This window comes from Nuphar pumila, chromosome 4 (assembly GCF_984573655.1).
Source record: "Nuphar pumila chromosome 4, dmNupPumi1.hap1.1, whole genome shotgun sequence".
Classification (NCBI taxonomy): Eukaryota; Viridiplantae; Streptophyta; class Magnoliopsida; order Nymphaeales; family Nymphaeaceae; genus Nuphar; species Nuphar pumila.
The window spans coordinates 37,190,793-37,213,804 of record NC_143252.1 but is presented as its reverse complement, the minus strand read 5'-3'; the positions used below and the strand labels follow the sequence as shown (position 1 = coordinate 37,213,804).

Here is a 23,012-nt window from a genome sequence, read left to right as displayed (position 1 = left end):
CCGACTCTTGCGTCCCACCCACGGTCACATCTGACAATACAGACGCGCCCTTAGTGATTCATACAACTCAATTCTAGGGTCAAAACAAGTTATCAAGGTTTAATTGCGCCATAACTTACCTAATAAATATGCATAACTAGAAAATGACACTAATAATGATTTCAACAACTTGGATCCGAAGGGCCCCGTGAAGATTAACCCAACCAAAAATAATTTATGAAACAAACCAAATAGGAAAAAAAAACAGCAACTGACCTTCATGGAGAGAGAGAGAGAGCAGTGGTAGTCTAGTAGATGACAATGTCTGTCAATATTTGGCAAACAGCAACTAGTCCCCCAATTATGAGCAGGTTAATAAAAAAGAAACGACCTTTACTGCAAATTTTCCATTTCACACTATCACCGAGACCAGATGCCACATTTCAAATCAGCCAGCACACACAAGCAATTTGTCCAAAACCTTCCCGACAGCCTAACAATCCTTCATAGGGTCTCTTGTACACACTATACCTATCGCATATACAACAATCTCTAAGGACTCAAAAAACACTTAGACCCATACTAGGTTCACACTGATATACTGATCTTCTGCCCGATCCTTAGCGTGCCTCATATTGAACAACTGCAACAGATTCAACAGGAGAGATCAGCTAAAAACCCAAACAGGAAAACTTAGGACTTGAGACGCACATCCATGTGCATAAACAGTTGTAAAATATGTGAGGCAAAGAAAAATAAAATCAATTATAAAAAAAAGTCGAATTTATACACCTAATGAAACAGTAGAATTCATTTATTTCATGGAGATGGAAAACAGGCAAGAGAACAAAAAAGCTAAACTAAATGATATATTTTAACCCATCAGGTCACAATGGCTTCAATTAACTACGTGAAATAATGCTGTTGGCATGTTACTCGAATAAAAAGATACATAAAAGAAAGTCATGCCACCGTCATGAAACTGGCTGCCCTTCCGTCCAGTTGAGTAGTTCTCTTCTCCTATATCCGAAAGTCAAGCAGCTTGAAAATGTGCCTCTAGCACCGATCTAAGAATTTAGATCAAACTTAAATATGATATAAATTATAATGATGTTCTGAAACACGATACTAAAAGGCATCAGCTCAAGGAAATACATGTGTTACACTATTGTATTGCACTTTTTAGCAGAAACTCATAGGTGTAAAATTTATCTGATCAAATCTATTGCGTCCAACACGGATCACTTATTCGGCTCGAACCACTTTTGTCTATTTTCTCAAAAAAGTGATTGGATTGATGGGATTTGGTAGGATACTTATGAGATAGATCATATTGATGAGATTGATAATTAAATCTTTCTTAAAACATATTGATTTGACCCCATAAATGGGACCATCACCTAATAGAATGTAGCCATCAAATGCTGAACTTCGTATTTCTTATGGAGAATCTAATAATTGGTCCAGAGCAACTAGAAAGAGATTCTTTAACCAGCGACAATTCAGTTCAGGTGGAATCCATAAGTTTTAATAACTCAACCATGTATGATGGAATCATCAAAGAATTGATCCCTTCTAACTCTCAGAAATTCACTGGAGATTAGAGAAATAAAGAGAAGATGTGTACAAGCGAGATACCCAGCAACAAGAAGAAGCAAAAGTATTGAATAGGGGAACTCCTGAGCATTTGGTGATCTCATATGTGTTCATTTCAACCGAATGGATGACTCATTATTTCGATGAATTGTTTATTCAGGCAGAAGATCCCGTAAACACTTACTTCAAATCTCACTTATTAGACACATTGTGGAAGAATGTCCTACAATGAAATCTGAAGAATGGTCCATGATATATCTGATCAATGCATAATATCATAAAAAAAGGATACAAATTTGTGATTGCTACTTGGTATCTATAATGTGTCTGAAAAAGTATCTAAAAGGATGAAATTTTTATATTTGCACCCTGCCGAAATAATGATGTGAATTTTGGTGCACTATTGATCATTGATTAATGAAACTCTTAGAAAACCAGCCGAAATAATGATGTGAATTTTGGTGCACTATTGATCGTTGATTAATGAAACTCTTAGAAAACCAGATCGATCAACACAATTGGACCATCCAAAATATTTTTTCAGTTAAACAAACCATATAGACAATATAAACAGGGTTTAGAGTATAATACCATGTAGACAATATACATAATGCTTAATCAGATATGGTCAATTATTCCACAATGGAATCTGATGAGTAGATTTAGAGTATATATATTCCTTTCAATAACATTTTCTTTGTTGGGGGTTTCCCAACTCCATATTCCAATTCTAATATTCTCAGTAATATAATTCTTAATGCTAAGAAAAAGAATCAAGTTCCTCTTAAGTAAGCCATGGTTGTACTTGCCCTCATCACAATGCACCCCCTCCCTTTCTTTGCCTCTCACCCACCATTTGTTTCATGGGCCACAAGTTCACCAAAAGAGCGTTGGAGGGATGTAGCATTTACTGGACAGCGCCTTTATGACAACATTTTGGCACCTGAGTAGAAGAGAATGTCTACTAAAAAGGATGTGCCAAACCCTAGAGGTTTGGGCTGGAGTTCTCCAGCAATAGTGTGACTATGATATAACCAGGAACGGCCGCACAATGCTGCCATAGGTGGTTAGAATCTGCCTTGTAACTCTTTTTTCTTTTTCTTTTTTCACCCCTTACATTAAAGACCATCCTGCAGCAATGGGTGCCCAAAAGTTGTACTTGCCCTCATCACAATGCACCCCCTCCCTTTCTTTGCCTCTCACCCACCATTTGTTTCATGGGCCACAAGTTCACCAAAAGAGCGTTGGAGGGATGTAGCATTTACTGGACAGCGCCTTTATGACAACATTTTGGCACCTGAGTAGAAGAGAATGTCTACTAAAAAGGATGTGCCAAACCCTAGAGGTTTGGGTTGGAGTTCTCCAGCAATAGTGTGACTATGATATAACCAGGAACGGCCGCACAATGCTGCCATAGGTGGTTAGAATCTGCCTTGTAACTCTTTTTTCTTTTTCTTTTTTCACCCCTTACATTAAAGACCATCCTGCAGCAATGGGTGCCCAAAAGTTGGAAGCTAGCAGCATCTTCCAGACAGTTTGTGTCTACTCTCAACCAGATGATGGCTTGGAAAACTTAAGCCTTTGTATGGTTTTCAGGAGACAATGATGACAACAAAGGCAAAAACGATCAGCAGAATGTTGTTGACAACGATGATGATGGTGATGTTTGTACCTTGTAGTGATAATAATGATATTTTTCTCATGAAGAAGACCATGATGATCACAATGTGCAAAAAAAAATAAAGAATATATTAATCATCAATGTTGATAATGTTGATGATGAAGATGATGAAGACAAATAAGGTACTAGATGAAAGATATGATGAGATATTAATGACAAAGTTAGGTCAGTCACGTCTGGGAAATAGGTTTGAGCCAGGGTCAATAAGATCTAATCTGAGCAAACTACTATTTTTTGTTGTCCATGATAATTAAAGAACAAAATGATTGATTATGGCAGTATAATGAGTCAATGACTATGAAGAAGAAGAAGATGATGAAAACAATGATGTACACCTATAAGGGCAAAATGGATCCCAATCTTCACAAATGAACCAAAATGAAGGAATCAATTTTTTTTTCTAATTCTACACTGAATCCAAGAGGACTTGGAATGTTTTTGCATTTCAATTCTAGAATGGAGTCTAGAATCTGATTCTACTTGATTCCACAAATCCAAATACCACCTATGGGTGTCAATCTATTGTTGGGCATTGTATAGACTTATTCCATCATTGAAGAACTTCAAGAAAACTTTTAACCCTCTAACATCATCCTATACCACCAACGAATACAAGATCATGACATCTGTGTTGGCGCATAAATCGATCACTCGCCATAGTGCTAATATTGTAGTATTCACAACAGAAAGGTCCACTACATCAAACCCAAGTAAATGGCACGTCAGCTACTAATTTCACATGAGATGCAATAAGAACAAGTGTGTCATGCATCATATCCTAGAGAAATGAAGCCTAATCGAAATAAACATCCACTATAACCCCTGTGCAAGAACAAACAACAACAACCACGACCATGATAGCAAGAACAACAATGATGGAACATTCTTAAGGAAATCATGTATCAAGGAAACAACTACTTTCATATACGATGAAGAAGATACACGTACTCCGGCGTGTGCGCTTCTTGTACAAGATGCGGTACCCACATTCTCGACACTGAATCACATCCCCGGGCTTCAATGTATTCTCAGCCCCACAATCTACAGGCAAAAGTCATCCCGAACAGGAATATAATTCAACAAATTCCGAAGGACACCAAGAACAATAACATAGAGACCTCTCACAAGGATTATATTGGACTTACCTCCACATATGTAGCTCACTGGTTCAGGCTGCTGTGGGTCCATCTCCTTTCCGACTATTCCTTACCTATAAATACAAGAAACACTATAATTTCATTAAGGCATTTACACAGATTCATGCATTCAATGATAACTGTGGTCATTAGTGGCACTAAGAGTGCAGATACTTATTTTCTCATTTTGGTGGTTAATAACTATGTAATCAAAAGACTAGGCGCCCAGTCGCCCTAGGCGCAAGTCTAGCACTTAGTCTAGGGTGTCTAGGCAGTGGACCTGCAAGTGTAACAAAAATCCTGACTAGGCTGCCCTCACCTAGGCGGGAGAGCAACCTAGTAATTTAAGATTTTATTTCATTTTTATATATAATGATTATACAAGATTTTAAGATTTTATTTTAATAAAGGGGTACATGAAAAAGGTGGACCCGATCCACGTCGATCCATGGATTGTGTACAGCCATGTACACATATCCATAGTTATGTATTATAACCCACTTAGACCATCGGGTCTGGATACACCAGACCCGGATCCATATCACTGTGTTGTAACATTATAAGACATCTTTTAGGTCACGATTTTAAGTGATGAGAAAAACAGAAAGTGTAACAGCTGAAAAAAAACTTGCGTTTCTTCTTCGTCTCCCTCTCTCTTCCTCTCTCTCTTTTCTCTACAGGTGAAAAACTTTCATGGTTTCAGAGCATAGATCCGACTGAGGCTGAGAAGGATTCGGGCAAGAGCGAGTTCGGAAAATCGAGGTTCTTCTTTCCCCTTCTTCCTTTTTTTTTTGTTCCCTCTTTTCCTCTTTCTTTCTTCTCTTTTGTTCTTCCCCATTTCCTCCCCTCTTTCTGAAATCTACTGTGTACCCACACCTCACGTGGGTTTTTCTTTTGTTCTTCCCCATTTCCTCCCCTCTTTCTGAAATTTACTGTGTACCCACGCCTCACGTGGGTTTCTTCCCTTGGTGACACCGTGATCCACGTGACCTCTATTCACGTGGGTTTCATTTTTTGTGAATCTGTGATTCACGTTTACGTGAACACAGACACCCACAGTCTCTCCTTAATTTCAATCTGTGATTCACGTTTACGTGAACACAGACACCCACAGCCTCAGTGTTGTCTTTGCACATTTGTTTGATCTGCCTTACCTAATCTCCTCTAAGTCTGTCTTTGCATATTCATTTTTTTATTCTTTACTGCTATACTGTGAAACTTATCCTTTGATTATCGATTTCTATTCTTATAAAAAAAAGGGGTTTCTCTAACGTGTGAAGGCATCCTTCATCTCATCAATCTCAGTTTCTGGACTGCACAAAAAAAAGGTTCAGAAACCGAGTTCCCTGCATCCGACAACCTGCGATTCTAAAAAAAAAAGGCCTGAACTTTTTGTGAACATTCTGGTCAACATTCTCGTTGTTTCTTTTCAAATGGACCCTTATCACTCTCAATCAAATCTTTCTTCAAGCTTCCTCAACCAACTCGTCTCTGAAAAGTTGAATACCTCAAATTTCTTGATTTGGAAGAGACAAATTATTCCTTTTATAAGGAGTCAAGGTCTCTTAGGTCATCTGAACGGAACCACTCTTGTTCCACCAGAATTTGTCCCGAGAGAAAAGAAAGATGATCAAGGGGTGAGTTCGATCGTGTATGTCAAAAATGTTGAATTTCTCAATTGGGAAAGGAAAGATCAATCAGTTGTTGCATACATCACCTCAACACTGTCTCAAGAAGTTCTAGTTGTCATTCCCGACAATTGTACAGCGCTACAACTCTGGGAGCGACTGGTTCAGGCGTATTCGCAGGTTTCTCAAGCAAGGATGGTTTTCCTTAAAAGGGAATTTCAGTTGTTAAGAAAAGAATCCATGACCATCATGGAATATTTGAACAAGATAAAGACCATCACAGATCAGCTTGCAGTTATAGGATGTACCGTAGGCGACAACGACATGGTGCAGCAAACTCTGAGTGGATTGGGATCTGACTACAATATGATAGTCACTTTACTATTGTGCCTTCCTGCTCTTCCTTCCTTCGATGCGTTACGGGCGAAATTGATTCAGTATGAAATGACTCTGAAGGAATTCTCTGAAGAAACTCACATCTACACAAATTCTCAAGAAGTTTTTGCCACAGGAGTGACTTATGGTAGAGGACGAGGACGAGGAGGACAAGGGCGAAATGGATACGGAGGACGTGGTTTGCTTCCCACTCCAAATATGTTTGCCCATGCGCAGGGATCAAGATCCGTCCCCACTTGCTTCTTTTGTAACAAAAAGGGGCATATCAAGGCGAATTGTTGGCACAATCCAGAGAATAAAGGAAAAGGCCCACAGACAGAAATGAAAAGAAAGTTCACAAATACCAGAGATAGTGGAGACATCAAAGATCTACTAATATCTGTCTTGTCAGAGTTGAAATTGAAACAGAGTGATGAAGGCACTTGGTTTGTTGACTCAGGAGCTGCGACTCATGTGACAGGTGATGCAGGTAAGATTTCCAATCCTATTCCTTATTTTGGAAAAAGTAAGATTGTTACTGGAGATGGATCCCACCATCCTGTTACTCATGTTGAAAAACTGTCATTCCCATGTCACATTCCACTCTTACTCTTTTTTATGTTCATCATGCTCCTGACATTAAGAAAAACATCGTCTCTGTCTCCAAGCATATTGATGATAATAATGCTTCAGTTGAATTTACTCCCTTCTCTGTGCAGGTCAAGGACGTATGCACGAGGGAAACATTCGCTGAAAGAAAAAGACGAGGCAATATGTATGTCTTTGAAGAAGCTCCATGTCATGTTGTCCGCCCTGCTCATCTAAATTCAAAGCCTTCGTTAGAGTTGTGTTCATCTTCTTCTGCCAGTGTTTTTAGTATTTCTGAATGTAATAAGTCGTTCTTATGGCATAGTCGGTTAGGACATTGTGGGAGTCATTTCATTAAGAAACTTGTTTCTAATAATCTCATTCCAAAAGAAAGTCTTAACGGGAATGAGAGCAGTCATAAGTGTTCCAGTTGTCTTTCATGTAAGAGTCATGTATTGCCTTTCCATTCCATTAATAAAATAGATTCAAAACCTTTTGAGATTATTTGTTCTGATATATGGGGACCCGCCCCAATTGTCTCTGGATCTGGGAGCAGATACTATCTAATCTTTGTTGATAGTTATTCTCGATATACTTGGATATATTTTATAAAGAATAAGTCAGAAGTCTTCTTTTTGTTTCAAAATTTTCTTTCCTTGGTCAAAAATCAATTTTCTGAGTCCATTCAATTTTTCCAATGTGATGGAGGTGGGGAATTCTCATCCCGTGATTTTGTTTCTTTTCTTCGAAATAATGGAATAGGAAGAAGGTTGTCCTGCCCCCACACCCCTCAACAAAATGGGATTGCTGAACGAAAACATAGACATATTGTTGAAAGTGCCATGAGTATGCTTCATGACAGTCATCTCCCTATCAGCCTATGGACAGAAGTCTTTCATTCTGCCGTGCATGTGATAAATAGGCTGCCAATGGTTGTTCTGGAAAATAAGTCTCCTTATCACTGTCTTTTTGGAGCTCATCCTAGTTATCATGATTTGCGTGTCTTTGGTTGTGTTTGCTATGTGCATATTGATCAGTCCCTGAGAAACAAGTTTCAGGACAAAACCCAGAAATGTAGGTTTGTGGGATATGCAGATGACTACAAAGGATATAGGTGTTATGATCCCATCAGCAAACGTATCAGAATCTCAAGAAATGTTGTCTTTGATGAACAAAATTTTGATGACGGAGCTGATGCAACGATTATGCCAATTGAAGTTTATTATCCGTGGTTGAGTTCAGAACTTTTTGTTGACTCCAACGAAGCATGCTCCTCAGATTGTGTGTAGCAAGAAGAAGAGAGTTTTGAAGATACTGGGACGTCGAGATCACATAATACAGAAGAAGTACCAGGCAGATACAAAGGCATTGTCTATTCTAGACAGAGACCGACAACATCAAGTCATTCAGATCATGTTTTAGACGGCAATTCGACTCGTTCTCGTACTCTTGAGGTCAGAAAATCAAACCGCATACGACATCCCATTGACAGTTGGGTCAGCTATAACAACTTCTCATTGGATTTTCAACTCTTCTTAACTGCTCTCAATAAGGAAGAAGAGCCCACTATGTACTACCAGGCAGCCACTTTTACCAAGTGGGTAGAAGCCATGAATGATGAAATGCAAGCCTTGTATGAATGTGGAACCTGGGAAGTTGTTCCCAGACCACCTGACAAAATTGGATGTAAATGGGTCTACAAAATAAAGCACAAGCCAGATGGAACTATTGAACGGTACAAGGCAAGGCTTGTGGCAAAAGGATTCACTCAAGAAGCAGGACAAGATTATGATGAGACTTTTAGTCCGATTGTAAAAATGGGAACAATCCGAATTATTATTTCCCTGTCTGTTGAACATGGATGGAAGTTGGGTCAGCTTGATGTAAAAAATGCATTCTTACATGGGGACTTAAAGGAGGAAGTATACATGGAGCAACCCCCTGGGTATCAAGAACAAAATTGTAAAACTCATGTGTGCAGGTTAAAAAGAGCCATCTATGGTCTGAAGCAAGCATCTCGCTCATGGTTTGATAGCTTCTCGCTAGAGATTCAGAAACATGGATTTTCACGTTCCATGCTGGACCACTCATTATTTATCTTTAGAAGTCAGATTGTGAGCACTCTGTTATTAATTTATGTTGATGATATTGTCATCACAGGAAACTCTACGACCCACATCCAAGAAGTAAAAGATTTACTAGGTCAGAGGTTCAAAATGAAGGATCTTGGAGTTCTACGTTACTTTCTTGGCGTAGAAGTTGATAACCAGGCTCATGGCTTGACACTCACTCAGCACAAGTACACCGTAGACGTTCTCAGCAAGGCAGGCATGCAAGACTGCAAACCTCTGGGAACTCCGAGTGTGCTTCATCAAAAACTTAGCTCTCAGGATGAAGATCTGTGTGATGACCCCACCAGGTATCGAAGCATAATAGGAATGTTACAGTACCTCACATTCACCAGACCTGATATTGTTTATTCAGTCAATCAAGTGTCTCAATTTATGCATGCGCCACGTACTGGACATATGGAAGCGGTCAAGAGGATCCTTAGATATCTGAAAGGGACTATTGAAGATGGATTGATATATTCACCACAGTCATATGACAAAGATGAGCACGAACTCACTGTATATTGTGATGCAGACTGGGCAAGAGATCCTGATGAACGAAGATCTACATCAGGATATTGCGTCTTCATCGGAAAAAATTTAGTCTCTTGGAGCAGTAGAAAACAAAAGGCCATCGCTAGATCAAGCACTGAAGCTGAGTATAGATCTATGGTTGTTGCCACTGCCGAAATCACATAGATCAGGCACCTACTAACCGAAGTAGGAGAAAAGATTTCTCATACTACTTTGCTATGTGACAACCAAAGTGCTATCAACATGTCATTCAATCCAATACATCATAGTCGTGCCAAGCACATTGAGATCGACCAACACTTTGTGAGACAGAAGGTTGAAGAAAAAGAGATTGAACCTGAGTTCGTCAATACTGAGAGACAAGTTGCAGATCTATTTACCAAAGGGTTAACAAAGGATCGTTTTTGAATGCTTAAAGGCAAGTTGTTCATGGTCCAAAACCATGATCAACTTGAGGGGGGGTGAAAAAGGTGGACCCGATCCACGTCGATCCATGGATTGTGTACAGCCATGTACACATATCCATAGTTATGTATTATAACCCACTTAGACCATCGGGTCTGGATACACCAGACCCGGATCCATATCACAGTGTTGTAACATTATAAGACATCTTTTAGGTCACGATTTTAAGTGATGAGAAAAACAGAAAGCGTAACTGGAAAAAAACTTGTGTTTCTTCTTCGTCTCCCTCTCTCTTCCTCTCTCTCTTTTCTCTACAGGTGAAAAACTTTCAGTACAGAGGGGGTTTATAAACCCTAACCGTACCCCTCTCTCTCTCTCTCTGACAACGAAGAAGATGAAGAAGCACAACTGGCAGCTGAACCCCAGATACACCTCTTTCTCTCTCTATATATATATATATATATATCTTGTTCTTCTTTTCCTCCCATCTCCCCTCTTCTTCTTCTTCTTTTCCTCCCATCTCTCCTCCTATTCTTCTTCTTCCCTTCTCCATTGTTCTTCTTCCTCCCGCTTCCCCTCTTCTTCTTTTCCTTCCCTTCTTCCTCTTCTTCTATATTTTTTTTTTCGGCTGAACGGGAGTCTGTATTTTTCTGTTTTTCTGAATGCATGTTTTGAAAGCATGCTCGCATTAAGGTGTGTTCTAAATTTTGTGTTAGTATATGTCTTTTTTCTGTAAATGTATGAAGCATGATTTTTTTCTGATTTTATGGTTCTATCAAAGCATGTTATGTATTTTGCATTAGTATATGATTTTTTCCATTTTTAATTTTTTATATATCATGTTTCTGAAATGTTTCTTTGAATGCACATGATTCTGTTAAAGTATTTGTTGCTTACTTGCTTTAGTTGATGTATTATGTATACTATATATATTAATAAGATAATCTTGTTATTTACATATATGTAATATGTTTGATTCTTTTATATATATTCTGATTTCTGAAATGTTTCTTTGAATGCATGATTCTGTTAAAGTATGATTTTATGTTGCTTACTTGCATTAGTTGCTTGGCTGAATGAAAACACATTTACTTATTTGATGTATTATGTATACATCTTAATGAGATGAACTAGCTAATTACATTAACATATATGCATTATGTTTGATTATTTTATATATATTCTGAAATGTTTCTTTGAATGCATGATTCTGTTAAAGTATGATTTTCTGTTGCTTACTTTTACTAGCTTTAGTTGCTTGGCTGAATGAAAGCATGCATACTTATTTGATGCATATATAATATATATATATATATACTATGTCACCTGGGTACGGGTACGGGTGCGGGTGCGGGTGCGGGTGCGGGTGCGGGTGTGAGTGTGGGTGTTGGTGTGGGTGTGGGTGCGGGTGCGGGTAGGGGGTACGGTACGGCACGGCAATTCCAAAAAATGTGGGTACACGGCTAAATATATACTGAAAAATATATATAGTATCTATCTAAAATATGCATTATATATTGAAAATATAATATATAATATAATATAATGTAGGACACAGCAAATGTTGTGTCCAGGTGCCGTACCCATGACGTATATAATATAATATAATGTAGGACATGGCAAATGCCGTGTCCAGGTACCAGTACCCGTGTCAACATGGGTACGGCACCCAAAAAATGTGTGTGTAACGTTACTAATATATACATTTACATATACACATGTAGAGTCACTAGAATATGAAAACTGGAAATATAAGAACTAATGTGTGAACAGCAATTTGTATGAATTTTTTTATTCTTTTCTCTTGAATTTAACCATACGGATGTGATCTACATGCTTGGTTTCATACAGTGTTGTGAAAAGCGTTGAGGCGTAGCGAGGCGTAAGCCTCGAGGCATAAAGCGTAAGCCTCAAAATAATTTTTTTGAAAACTTTAAAAAAATTATAAAAAATATCTAAAAATATAAATAAATAAAGAAATGCTTTATTGATGAAATAACAATCAATAAGAAGTAGAAAATCTCAAATCACTACTAAAAAATAGGAGATTAACATATAAAAGTAACTAAAAACCTATGTCACATGGGTGCGGGTGCGGGTGCGACACGGGTGCGGCGCAATTTCAAAAATTTTGGACACGGGGACTCGGCTATATATATATATATATATATATATATATATAAGCAATAACATAGCAACAGAAAAAATTTATTAGCAATTTCATTGTCATTTATCAGTACATGAATATATAAAAATATCAAGTTTTTCAGTAGAGAAAATATGACTTGCATGTGAAAATATACATCTTACAGGAAGAGGGCACATTCATGTTTCAGTTACCTTTGCTCTGGCTAAATCCTGGTTGTATTGTATTTATATTCCTTTAAATTGATAAATTGAAAGATATTTCAAAGTATTGGTCCTGAACACTGAGAAGCAACTTTCTAGTAGGCAGCTCACCCTTCGTTGGAGGAATCACGCTTCCCCTTAAAGATCACACATCCCCAATCAAATGGACTGCAGTTGCATAGACTGTGCAATGCAGTCTGTGACTGTGCACAGTCACAGACTGTGCAGTTGCAGTTGCATAGACTGTGCACAGTCACTGCACAGTCAGACTGTGCAGTTGCAGGCAACTGCATTGCAGTCTGGTTATATATATATATTTTTAAAAAAAAGTTATATAAAAATTGATTTTTTTTTGTTTTTCGTCTTAAAAATGGACATTTTTGGACTCGGTCAAAGTTGACCGAGTCCAAAATGTGGACGCACTTGGCCTCGACTCTTTGACCGAGTCCGACTCGGCGTTGACCGAGTCCGACTCGGCGTTGACCGAGTCTGGGCCGAGTCCGAAGCCGCACCCGTGTCGGGTGCGGCGCCTCCCTAGCCGAGTCCGTGTGACATAGCTAAAAACTGATTACATAACTGGAAAATATATGAGATTAACCAAAAAAAGTTAAAATATACTAAGAAACTGATTACATAACTGAAATAACTGGAAAATATATGAGATTAACCTACAAAAGTTAAAATATATGAGATTATTCTAAAAAATATGAGATTAACATATAAAAGTAACTAAAAAATGATTACATAACTGGAAAATATATGAGATTAACCAACAAAAGATAAAATATACTAAGAAACCGATTACATAACTGGAAAATATATGAGATTAACGGACAAAAGTTAAAATATATGAGATTATTCTAAAAAATATGAGATTAACATATAAAAGTAACTAAAAACTGATTACATAACTGGAAAATACATGAGATTAACCAAAAAAAGTTAAAATATACTAAGAAACTGATTACATAACTGAAATAACTGAAAAATATATGAGATTAACCTACAAAAGTTAAAATATATGAGATAATTCTAAAAAACATGAGATTAACATATAAAAGTAACTAAATAAATGATTACATAACTAGAAAATATATGAGATTAACCAACAAAAGTTAAAATACATGAGATTATTCTAAAAAACATGAGATTAACATATAAAAGTAACTAAAAAACTGATTACATAACTGGAAAATATATGAGATTAACCAACAAAAGTTAAAATATACTAAGAAACTGATTATATAACTGAAATAACTAGAAAATATATGAGATTAACCTACAAAAGTTAAAATATATGAGATTATTCTAAAAAATATGAGATTAACATATAAAAGTAACTAAAAAAATGATTACATAACTGGAAAATATATGAGATTAACCAACAAAAAGATAAAATATACTAAAAAACTGATTACATAACTGGAAAATATATGAGATTAACCAACAAAAGTTAAAATATATGAGATTATTCTAAAAAATATGAGATTAACATATAAAAGTAACTAAAAACTGATTAGTTTCATAAGAACACACCCTTGAATCATCCGATTTTGATGCATAAATGAAATTTTTTTAAGGCTTTAAAATCAATGGCTCATATTCTTCATAAATAGTCAAGCATTCAAAAATGATATTTTTTAATCGAAAATAAACGATCCAATGTCTGATTCCTAGCAAATTCAACATGCCAAGCACATCCACATGGTTAGATTTGCAAAAAAAGTCTTGGAAATGCTCATATTTTCATTTCTCATATTTTGGTTTTCATATTTCAGTTCTCATATTCTAGTGATTCTACACATGTCTACATTTGGGTGAGCGAAAAAAGAGAAAAAAACAAACACAAATAAAAAAAATTAAAAAAAAAATTGGGGGAAGCACGCTTTCCATAAAAGGGAAACATGCTTCCCATAAAAAATTGCGCTTCCCAGTGCGTTTCGGAAGCGCGAAACACCCAGTGCGTTTCGGAAGCGCGATGTTTCGCGCTTTCGAAACGCATTTCGGGGAAGCGCGCTTCCCCACTTACCTAGGCGTTTTCGATAACTCTAGTTTAAACAATTTTTAGAAAACGAAGAATTTTTACATCAAAAATCGTGTCTTAGAACCTCATAACAAAACAGAATTTCAGAAAGAAAACACATACATATTATGAAAACTACAAGAACACTTCTTATTGCCAGAAATAAAAGTCCCTCATAAACCGCATTATATCTCATAAACAAGATGTCTTAAAAAACTTTGTCAAATGAAAGTTCCTTTGAAAAATTATTCAAATATCAACCTGACTATCAAAGACGAAGAATCTTTGGTTGTAAATGTTATGTCTTAAATGATAAAGGAGATAAACTATCCTCTAAAGCTATCCCATGTGCGTTCATTGGTTACTCTGACATACAAAAAGGATTTAAATGTTATGATATCAAACATGATAAACTTCTTGTCTCAAGAAATGTCAATTTTGTTGAAAATAAAAGTGGATTTGAAGGAAACACGTCACAAGACATAAATTCTGATTATTCTTTCTTGTTTAAATTGTTGTCTAATGATGAAAATAGTTATGTAGAACCTCCTATTGAAGATAGAACAACAGTTGAACCAATAGTATACACTAGAAAAAATCAAAATGCAACCAATGAAAGTGTAAATCAAAGTAACCATGAAGCATTAGAAATTCTTTCAGAACAAACCATCATTCTTAGATTTGAATGAACCTCAAGAATTCCAAATAAATTTGTATCTTATGACTTATTCTCCCCTAATCCCCTAAACATAGAGCATGTCTTATAGCTATTCATTCATATTTTGAACCCTCATGTTACAATGAAGCAAAAAATTTACCCGAATACGAATGGATAAAAGCTATGAATATAAAATTAGACGCTCTTAAAGAAGCTAACACTTGAAAAATTCTAAATTTACCCATTAGAAAGAAGACCATAGGATGTAGATGAGTTTTTAAAGTAAAAACCAAAACTGATGGATCATTGAAAAGGCATAAAGCCAGGCTAACTGCCAAAGGATATTCTCAAGAATACGGAGTGTTACGAAGAAACTTTTGCTCTTGTTGCTAGAATGACCATTGTTCAAATGCTTGTAGCTATTTCAGCTATTAAAAACTAGAATATATTTCAAATGGATGTTAAAAATGCCTTTTTAAATGGGAATCTTAATGTAGAATTATACATGGATGTTCCGCCTGGATTGATAATACCTTCAGGAAAAATGCTTAAATTAAAAAAAGCACTGTATGGTCTCAAACAAGCACCTAAAGCTTGGTTTGATACTTTTAACAATGTTATTACAATATATGGTTTTAAACCATGCTACACTAATACAGCTTTATTTATCAAGAATTCTTCTGCAGGTATTATAATTTTACTTTTATACGTTGATGATATATTATTATAGGGAGTGACAAAGAAGGAATCAAGAAAGTAAAACAGTTTTTTAAAAATTCTTTTGAAATGACAGACCTTGGGTTCCTAACATACTTTCTTGGTATAGAAATATCATACTCTAAGAGAGGGTACCTATTGCAAAAACAAAGTTTGCTTCAGATATTATTGACAGATCAGGACTATCAGATGATAAAGTTGTGGACACCCCAGAGACTGTTGGAATGAAGATATGAGCCAATGATGGAGTTTCTTTAGACAATCCAACCCCCTTCAGACATCTCGTGGGATCTCTACGTATTTAAGTATTACAAGACCAGACATAGCTCATGTTGTACATACGAGTGTAGTGATGAGGATTATCAAATACATTAGAGGCACAATAAATAAGGAAGTTTTTTTATCATCTTCTACATCCTTAGATCCTATTGCATACTCTAATGTTGATTGGGGAGGGGATCCAAATAATAGGCGCTCAACAACTGATTTTGTGTATTTCTAGGTGAATCGTTGATTTCATGGAGGTGCAAGAAACAACGGAAGGTGTCACTATCATCTAAAGAAACTGAATATAGAGCAATGACGACTACTACCATGAAAATCGTGTGGCTCAAACAACTAATTTTAGATATGGGAATTCATCTTCAGAATCCTATAATATTATATTGTGACAATAAGAGCTTCGTATACATTGCTCGAAATCATACGTTTCATGAAAGAACTAAGCATATAGAGATGGATTGTCATTTTGTTCGAGAAGAATATTTAAAGAAGACTATTGGTCTTCCCTATGTGACATCAAAATATCAACTTGCGGATTTCTTCACCAAGGCACTGTGCTCACCAAGATTCAACTTTTTACTTGACAAACTTTCGATGATTTCACCATAAGTTTGAGGGAGACTGTTAGAAAATAATACATATATGTATATACTTGAATATATATATATATATATATATATATATACATACTCTTCGTAATACAAGAGTATGTATATGTATAAGTATATGTATATAAATAAATATTTAAAGTATATACGTATATTCTTGTATTTTTTATTTTATTTATTTTCACTTTTTGTGTACTCTTTCTATACATTGACTTAGTCTAGTGTACAACAGTCAGCCACTGACTGTTGTACACAATAATTAAAATAAGAGTCGTCGGGCTATTCCAACGGCTCTAATTAGAATCGTTGGGAATAGCCCAACGACTCTTTAAGGGTTGTAATGCTTTATAAATAAGGGTTGTGAGCCCATTGTAATTGTAATAACAGCAAGAGGGGTTTTGTCCCCTTATGTTTATCAATATTGTGCATTTGACGCACTTCTCTTCTTTTGTGGTGTAAAGCATTTGAATGCTAATCATATGTTTTGAGTATTTGAAGTATCAAGTTATTTGAAAACTTGATTGTTTGTAAGGTTTTTCCACATTCATGTGCAGCACATTGTATAGATTTGATGTTGAAGGACATAGGGGAATAGATTGAATTGCAAGGTGTTTTCAAAAAATTAAAGGAGCCGGTAGTGTTCATATATATTCATACTCTGTCATTGCACATGATGAAAGCATATACAAAAAGGGAGCTACATAGGCCAGCAGTGATTCGTTTGGCCACGAGATTTTTTACTCTTTAGAGCATACATGAATAAAAAAAAGTTTGAGATCTATGTTTATTGGGGATGAGAGTAGCAACTCTAACTTGGCAAATACGGTTGGTGGAAAGAGATCTAAAAGAATAGTTTTACAAACTAGATTTGGAAGAGTGTGAGACATGCTTGCAGAGTAATGGGCCCTTTGGTTAGTGTGTTTCGCTTGGTTGATAGTGATGAAAAGCCAACCATGGGTTACACATATAAAGGCAATGGACCGTGCAAACGAGCAAATAAAGGTATGTTTTATAATTTATAAGTTCTAATCAATTTACTAAATAATTACTTTTATCGATTTTATTATATATATATTAACTTGTGTTGCTTACTTGATAGTTGACCATGAAAAATATTGAAGCACGATATGGTCCTATTTGGAAGATAATTGATAGATGGGAAAATCAACTGCATTGGTCGTTCCATGCAACTGGATTATACCTAAATCCAACAAATATACTCTGAGTACAAGGGAATAGAAGCAAATGCTGAAATTAAAGATGGATTGTATGAATGCATTGATTGTCTTGTACCAAAAAATGAAGATTGAAGCGCTATACACGATCAATTGCAGAAATATAGATCTATTGGAGATTTTGGCTTGGAGGTGGCAATAAGAGAAAAGACTATTTACCAAGTAATTTAGCATACAATTTTAATTTTACATATACTTTTTATATAATCATTTATTTAATGATTTGATTACTTACCTATTTCATGTTATTATCTTTATCTCATATAGTCGAGTGGTGGAATGCATATGGCTCTGGATGTGAGCAGTTGCAGAACTTCGCTATTCGAGTCCTTGGCATCACTTGTAGTGCTTCGAGTTGCGAGAATAACTGGAGTGCTTTCGAAGGGGTAATTAAAGTTTTTTAATTACTATTATTAATCTTTTTATATTAGACATTTTTATTGATATGGATTTTACTTTATGCAAATACATACAAAGAATCGAAATAAATTATTGCACATAAAGTTGAATGATTTAGTGTTTCTACAATATAATAAAAATTTGAGGCAAAGGTACAAAGAAAGAAAAAGCAAAGGAAAGATCAACACAATCATATTGAGGGAAGTAGATGAAAATGACGAATGGCCAAGTGATGATGACATGAATTCTTGGGTACTACACCAGGCAAACCCTATACACTACCAACCAACGTATAAATGAATGGGAGTGGTGATAAAAGGATTATAAGGAGAGAGATGAAGTTTCATATGTGGTTTGATTTCACTGCTGATTTTCACCACTATGCCATTCTTTGGAATCCAAGAGATAATGTGAGTTACTGTTGTTTCAATTATCGTCGTCGCTACTGTTTGGCCAACGTTACTTTTTGCTGACTGCTCTCTGCCTGTGTGAAGAGTGTGAGTGTCCTTTTGTGAATGGCTAGCCTATCACTTCTTTATCAGAATTAGGGGTGTCAAGGGGTTTGGTTTGGTTCGGACCCAGGTGACTTAGAAAAAAGAAAAAAGTCATGAGTTATAGAAATAGAAGAAGAAGAAGCTAGTTCAACAGAAAGTGAAGAAGAGGATCAATATGTTGATGAAGATGATTCTGATGATGATGTGCATGCATCTTCATCATCTCACGACTAGCTTTCTTCTTTTTTTATCCTATTTTGGGCATGTAATACATTATGATATATTAGAGTCTTTGACTCTCTGGAGTTTGACATGTATTGGCTATGGACCTGACTTTTTTGTTATTTGAATTATGACTAGCTTTCTTTTTTTATCTTATTTTGGGCATGTAATACATTATGATATATTAGTCTTTGACTCTTTGGACATGTATTGACTATACTTTTTTGTAAATTGAATTATGTGCATGTGTTGCTTGTTTTTTTTTTCTTTTTTGTCAAGTTTGTTATGTGTGTATATGTGTTGTTGAATATGTGTGTGCATGTATTTTTATTTGACGGTTAATTGGTTATGTTTTATTTTAAATTTTTTAATGTTGTCTTCGTGTTGTAGAGATGATCCTGCATACTAATACTGTAGAAACATTGATAATGAAGCAAGACTATTGAGATGAGTGTTTTGTAATGCTATTATTAGAAGTGGACTGCATATATTTAAGCAACATATTATAGGCCTCCGTCGGTTTGTACATGCATGTCATTCTCCATCTATTCCCACAACTTTCATGTTGATGTTCTTGTTGAGCTAGAAGGAATTGAAAGAAGAAGAAGAATGCAGCAATGCAAAGAACTACCAAACATTATTCCAGATTCTAAATATGATGATGATGACCCACCATGGAAAAATCGATTATCTTTAGATGTCAAAAATAGGTGCAAGTATAAAGGGATGGTGGCAGAACAATTGGATGCAATAATGAAGATTTTTTATCCTAATTCTTGGCCTATATAGTTTAGTTTTAGGATCTTTACAGTTTAGATATGAAGATTAGCATATGAGACCTTGGTTAAATGTGATGTTTTTAGTTATCATGAACTATCAATACTTCAGTTATGACATTTTAGTATGAGTTGGATGTGAATTTAAAATATTGTTAAGGCTTTAATTGTGTTTAAATTATTTAGCTGCCATTTATTCACATTGTTAGTTGTGTGGTTTGTTCATTCAATTATTCATTTTTTCTTATTTTTTGAGCAGGTTATGCAATATAATTGTTTTACATTGTTCAACAATGTTATTTTGTGTCTATTGCTTATTGTTAATTGAATGGGTTGTATAAATGTTATTAATTTGTTGTCTATTGCTTATTTTGTCTATTGCTTATTCACATTGTCAGTTCTATTGTCTGTTTATTCAATTGTTCATTGATTCCTAATTTTTTGAGCAGGTTATGTAATATAATTGTTTCGCAATGTTTAACGGCATGTTATTTTTTGTCTATTGCTTATTGTTGATTGATTTTATATTGTATACATGCTTGTTATTAATTTTAATAGTTTGTTTACATATTTTTTGTATTTTTATATTTTTCTAATTGGTGTACAGACTAGGCACCACCTACCGCTTTTGACTACATATGTTAATAATGATAGCTATCTTGGTTTTTCCTCTTCAAAAAAGAATGATACTATTATTCAAACAAAAAAGAGGTGATCAATCATTTGATAAATCACCAATATCATTTATGATGCCAAGAAATCGATGTAATCATTGAGTTAGGAAAAGACTATCATGTTCACTTCTATCATCATGTTCCCCTCCACTTGGATTATAGATTTATGTTGTAAATATTCAGTGCCTACCACCATGAATTGGCTCTACAGATTCAAGTATGTATTTGGAGCCTCCTAATGGATGTTGAGGCTTTATTGAAATGACAAATCACTTCAAAGTATAGGGCTTGTCAGTCAGTGTTGAACCTTTAGGCTTATGGTTATGAACAAGATCTCTGGAGATTCAGAACTGTTTATTTTGAATTCAAGGTGAGTCCTAACCTTAAGGGCTATGGTACCCGGACACTCTATTTTGCCCTCCGTACACGTGCACCCGGACATGCCATTTTACCCTTCATACATACAATTTTGTATTTAATTTAGAATTTATAATTATATTTTCAGTTTATAATATTATATTTCTAGTATATAATATATATTTTAGATATAGCATATATATTTAGATTATATTGAGTTTATTTTAAATTTATTTTGTATACATGTGATATTTAATATATATATATATATATAGCTGTGTCCCTATACCCACAGATTTTAAAATTGCCTTGTCATACCCTCCATATGCGTGCCCAGATGACATAGCTTAAGGGTTGTTTGAGGGATTGAATGAACTTACAACTTATGTGGGAATCCGATTAATAAGCTAAGGGTTGCATCACCTGTAAGAGAATGGGGCAAGCTTTACTCGTTTGCTATCCAACAGTGGGAGGTGATGACCAGGGTCACCAAAAGCGCCATATAGCATGGGGGAAGTGTGCTTCTCCAAAGTGCATTTCGGAAGCGTGAAATGTGGCACTTCTAAAACATGCTGGGAAATGCCAAAAATTGGGGAGTGTGCTTCGCTTCCCCTTCTTTTTCATTTTTTTGTGTTTTCATTTTTTCATTTTTTCGGTTCTCCCTCGATTCCTAGTTTGCTTCCGAGACGATTCCTGCTTCGCTTCTAAGTTGTCCCACACTTCTCGCTTCCTAAATTTTTGGAAGTGCCTCGCTTCCCATTTCCGCTTCCTGCTTCCTCGACTGGTAACTATGGTGATGACAGATGGTGGACTTGGATTCTATAATGGGTGTTTCTGCCAAAGTCTAGAGTGTTTATCTTGGCCCTAGCTTGTGTATGAACCTTTTTTGTGCATACTTTTTCTCTTTTTGTGTGTGTGCAAGCAGGTGCGTGCCAGCAAAGCAAACACGTATCCCATCCACATATTATCCATCGTTGGGGTATGTGTGTGGGTCTTTTTCTGTTTTCAATTTTCCAAAAAAGAGTTGTGATTTCTTTTGCTTTGGTAAGGTGTTCTTTCCTGTTGCAGAGGTTGTGATTTCATTTGCTTTGGTGAGGTGTTCTTTCCTGTTGCAGAGGCCTGCTTGCATTAAATAAATTTTTATGCCTAAGAATGAAATTCCTGTTTCCTGATGGAGAAAAGTAGGACTCAAGTCCATGTGTCGATCCTGTATGATGTGGAAGTGTAATATTCTTCTGACGGCAGCTATGATTCTGTGCTTCAAGCTGCAAACCAGTTATCCTCTTCCTCACAAACACTCCTAAGTGGATTTCTCGCTCATACCTGTGAATTTCTCCATTGGAATTTGCATTTTCATGGCCATACATAAGGATATGTAGTCAAAATCACTAGGCGGTACACCCCTAAAAAGACTATCCAGTACCGCAATTATATATAACCTACTAAAATTTTTAAGAGCAATTGAATAAACGAACCAAACTGACAATATGAATGAAAGCTAGATAATTTAAACACAAATTAAAGCCTTAACAATATTAAGTTCACATCCAAGTACTAAAATGTCAAAGAAACATTGTGTGTACACGAATTAATCAATAAAATAAACAATTATATCATGCATTCAAAGCAACATGGAATAGGAGGAGGAGGAGGAAGAAGAAAAAGGGGCGAGAAGAAGAGGGAAGGTGAGGGAGGTGAAAAGGGAGAAGAATAAGCAGGGGGCAGAGAAAAAGAAGAAGAAGAAAGGGCGGGGGAGGAAGAATAAGGGAAAATAAAAGAGAAAAGGAATAATAAGCAAAGGGCAGAGATGAAGAAGAGGAGAGCGGAAGGGTGGAAGATGAGGGGAAAAGAAGAACAGAAGAGAGGAAAAGATGAAGCGAAGATGAAGAAGAAGAAGGGAAGAAAGAAAACGTGGGCGAGAAGAAGAGGTGAGGAAGAAGAAAAGGAGGAGAGAAAGAAGAAGAAGAAATTTAGTGGAGAGAGATGCGTACCAGTGAGAGGATACCGAGAAAGAAAGGGCTGCTCCCTTCTTCTTCTTCTTCTTCTTCTTGTCGATAGAAAGAGGTTAGGGTTTCAACTTTCAACCCTTGCCTCTCCCGGTTCTTAACATTTATTTAGTAAAAAAAAAATACACTGTCAGTTCCTGCGCCTAAGTGGGGACAGCCTAGTCGGCAAAAATAAGCCA

The 23,012-nt window shown here is 35.9% G+C and overlaps 1 protein-coding gene across 1 annotated transcript; it reads right to left on the bottom strand.

The window, feature by feature from the left end:
* Positions 1-355: 355 nt before the first annotated feature.
* On the bottom strand, positions 356-22,921 carry NRPB12 (DNA directed RNA polymerase, 7 kDa subunit). Its single transcript, XM_090002979.1, has 4 exons — positions 22,819-22,921; positions 4,402-4,466; positions 4,205-4,297; positions 356-622 (listed from the first exon to the last, which is right to left on the bottom strand). The coding sequence occupies exons 2-4, from the start codon at positions 4,442-4,444 to the stop codon at positions 600-602; spliced, it is 159 nt and encodes a 52-aa protein (XP_089859105.1). The 5' UTR covers positions 4,445-4,466; positions 22,819-22,921; the 3' UTR covers positions 356-599.
* Positions 22,922-23,012: the final 91 nt, after the last annotated feature.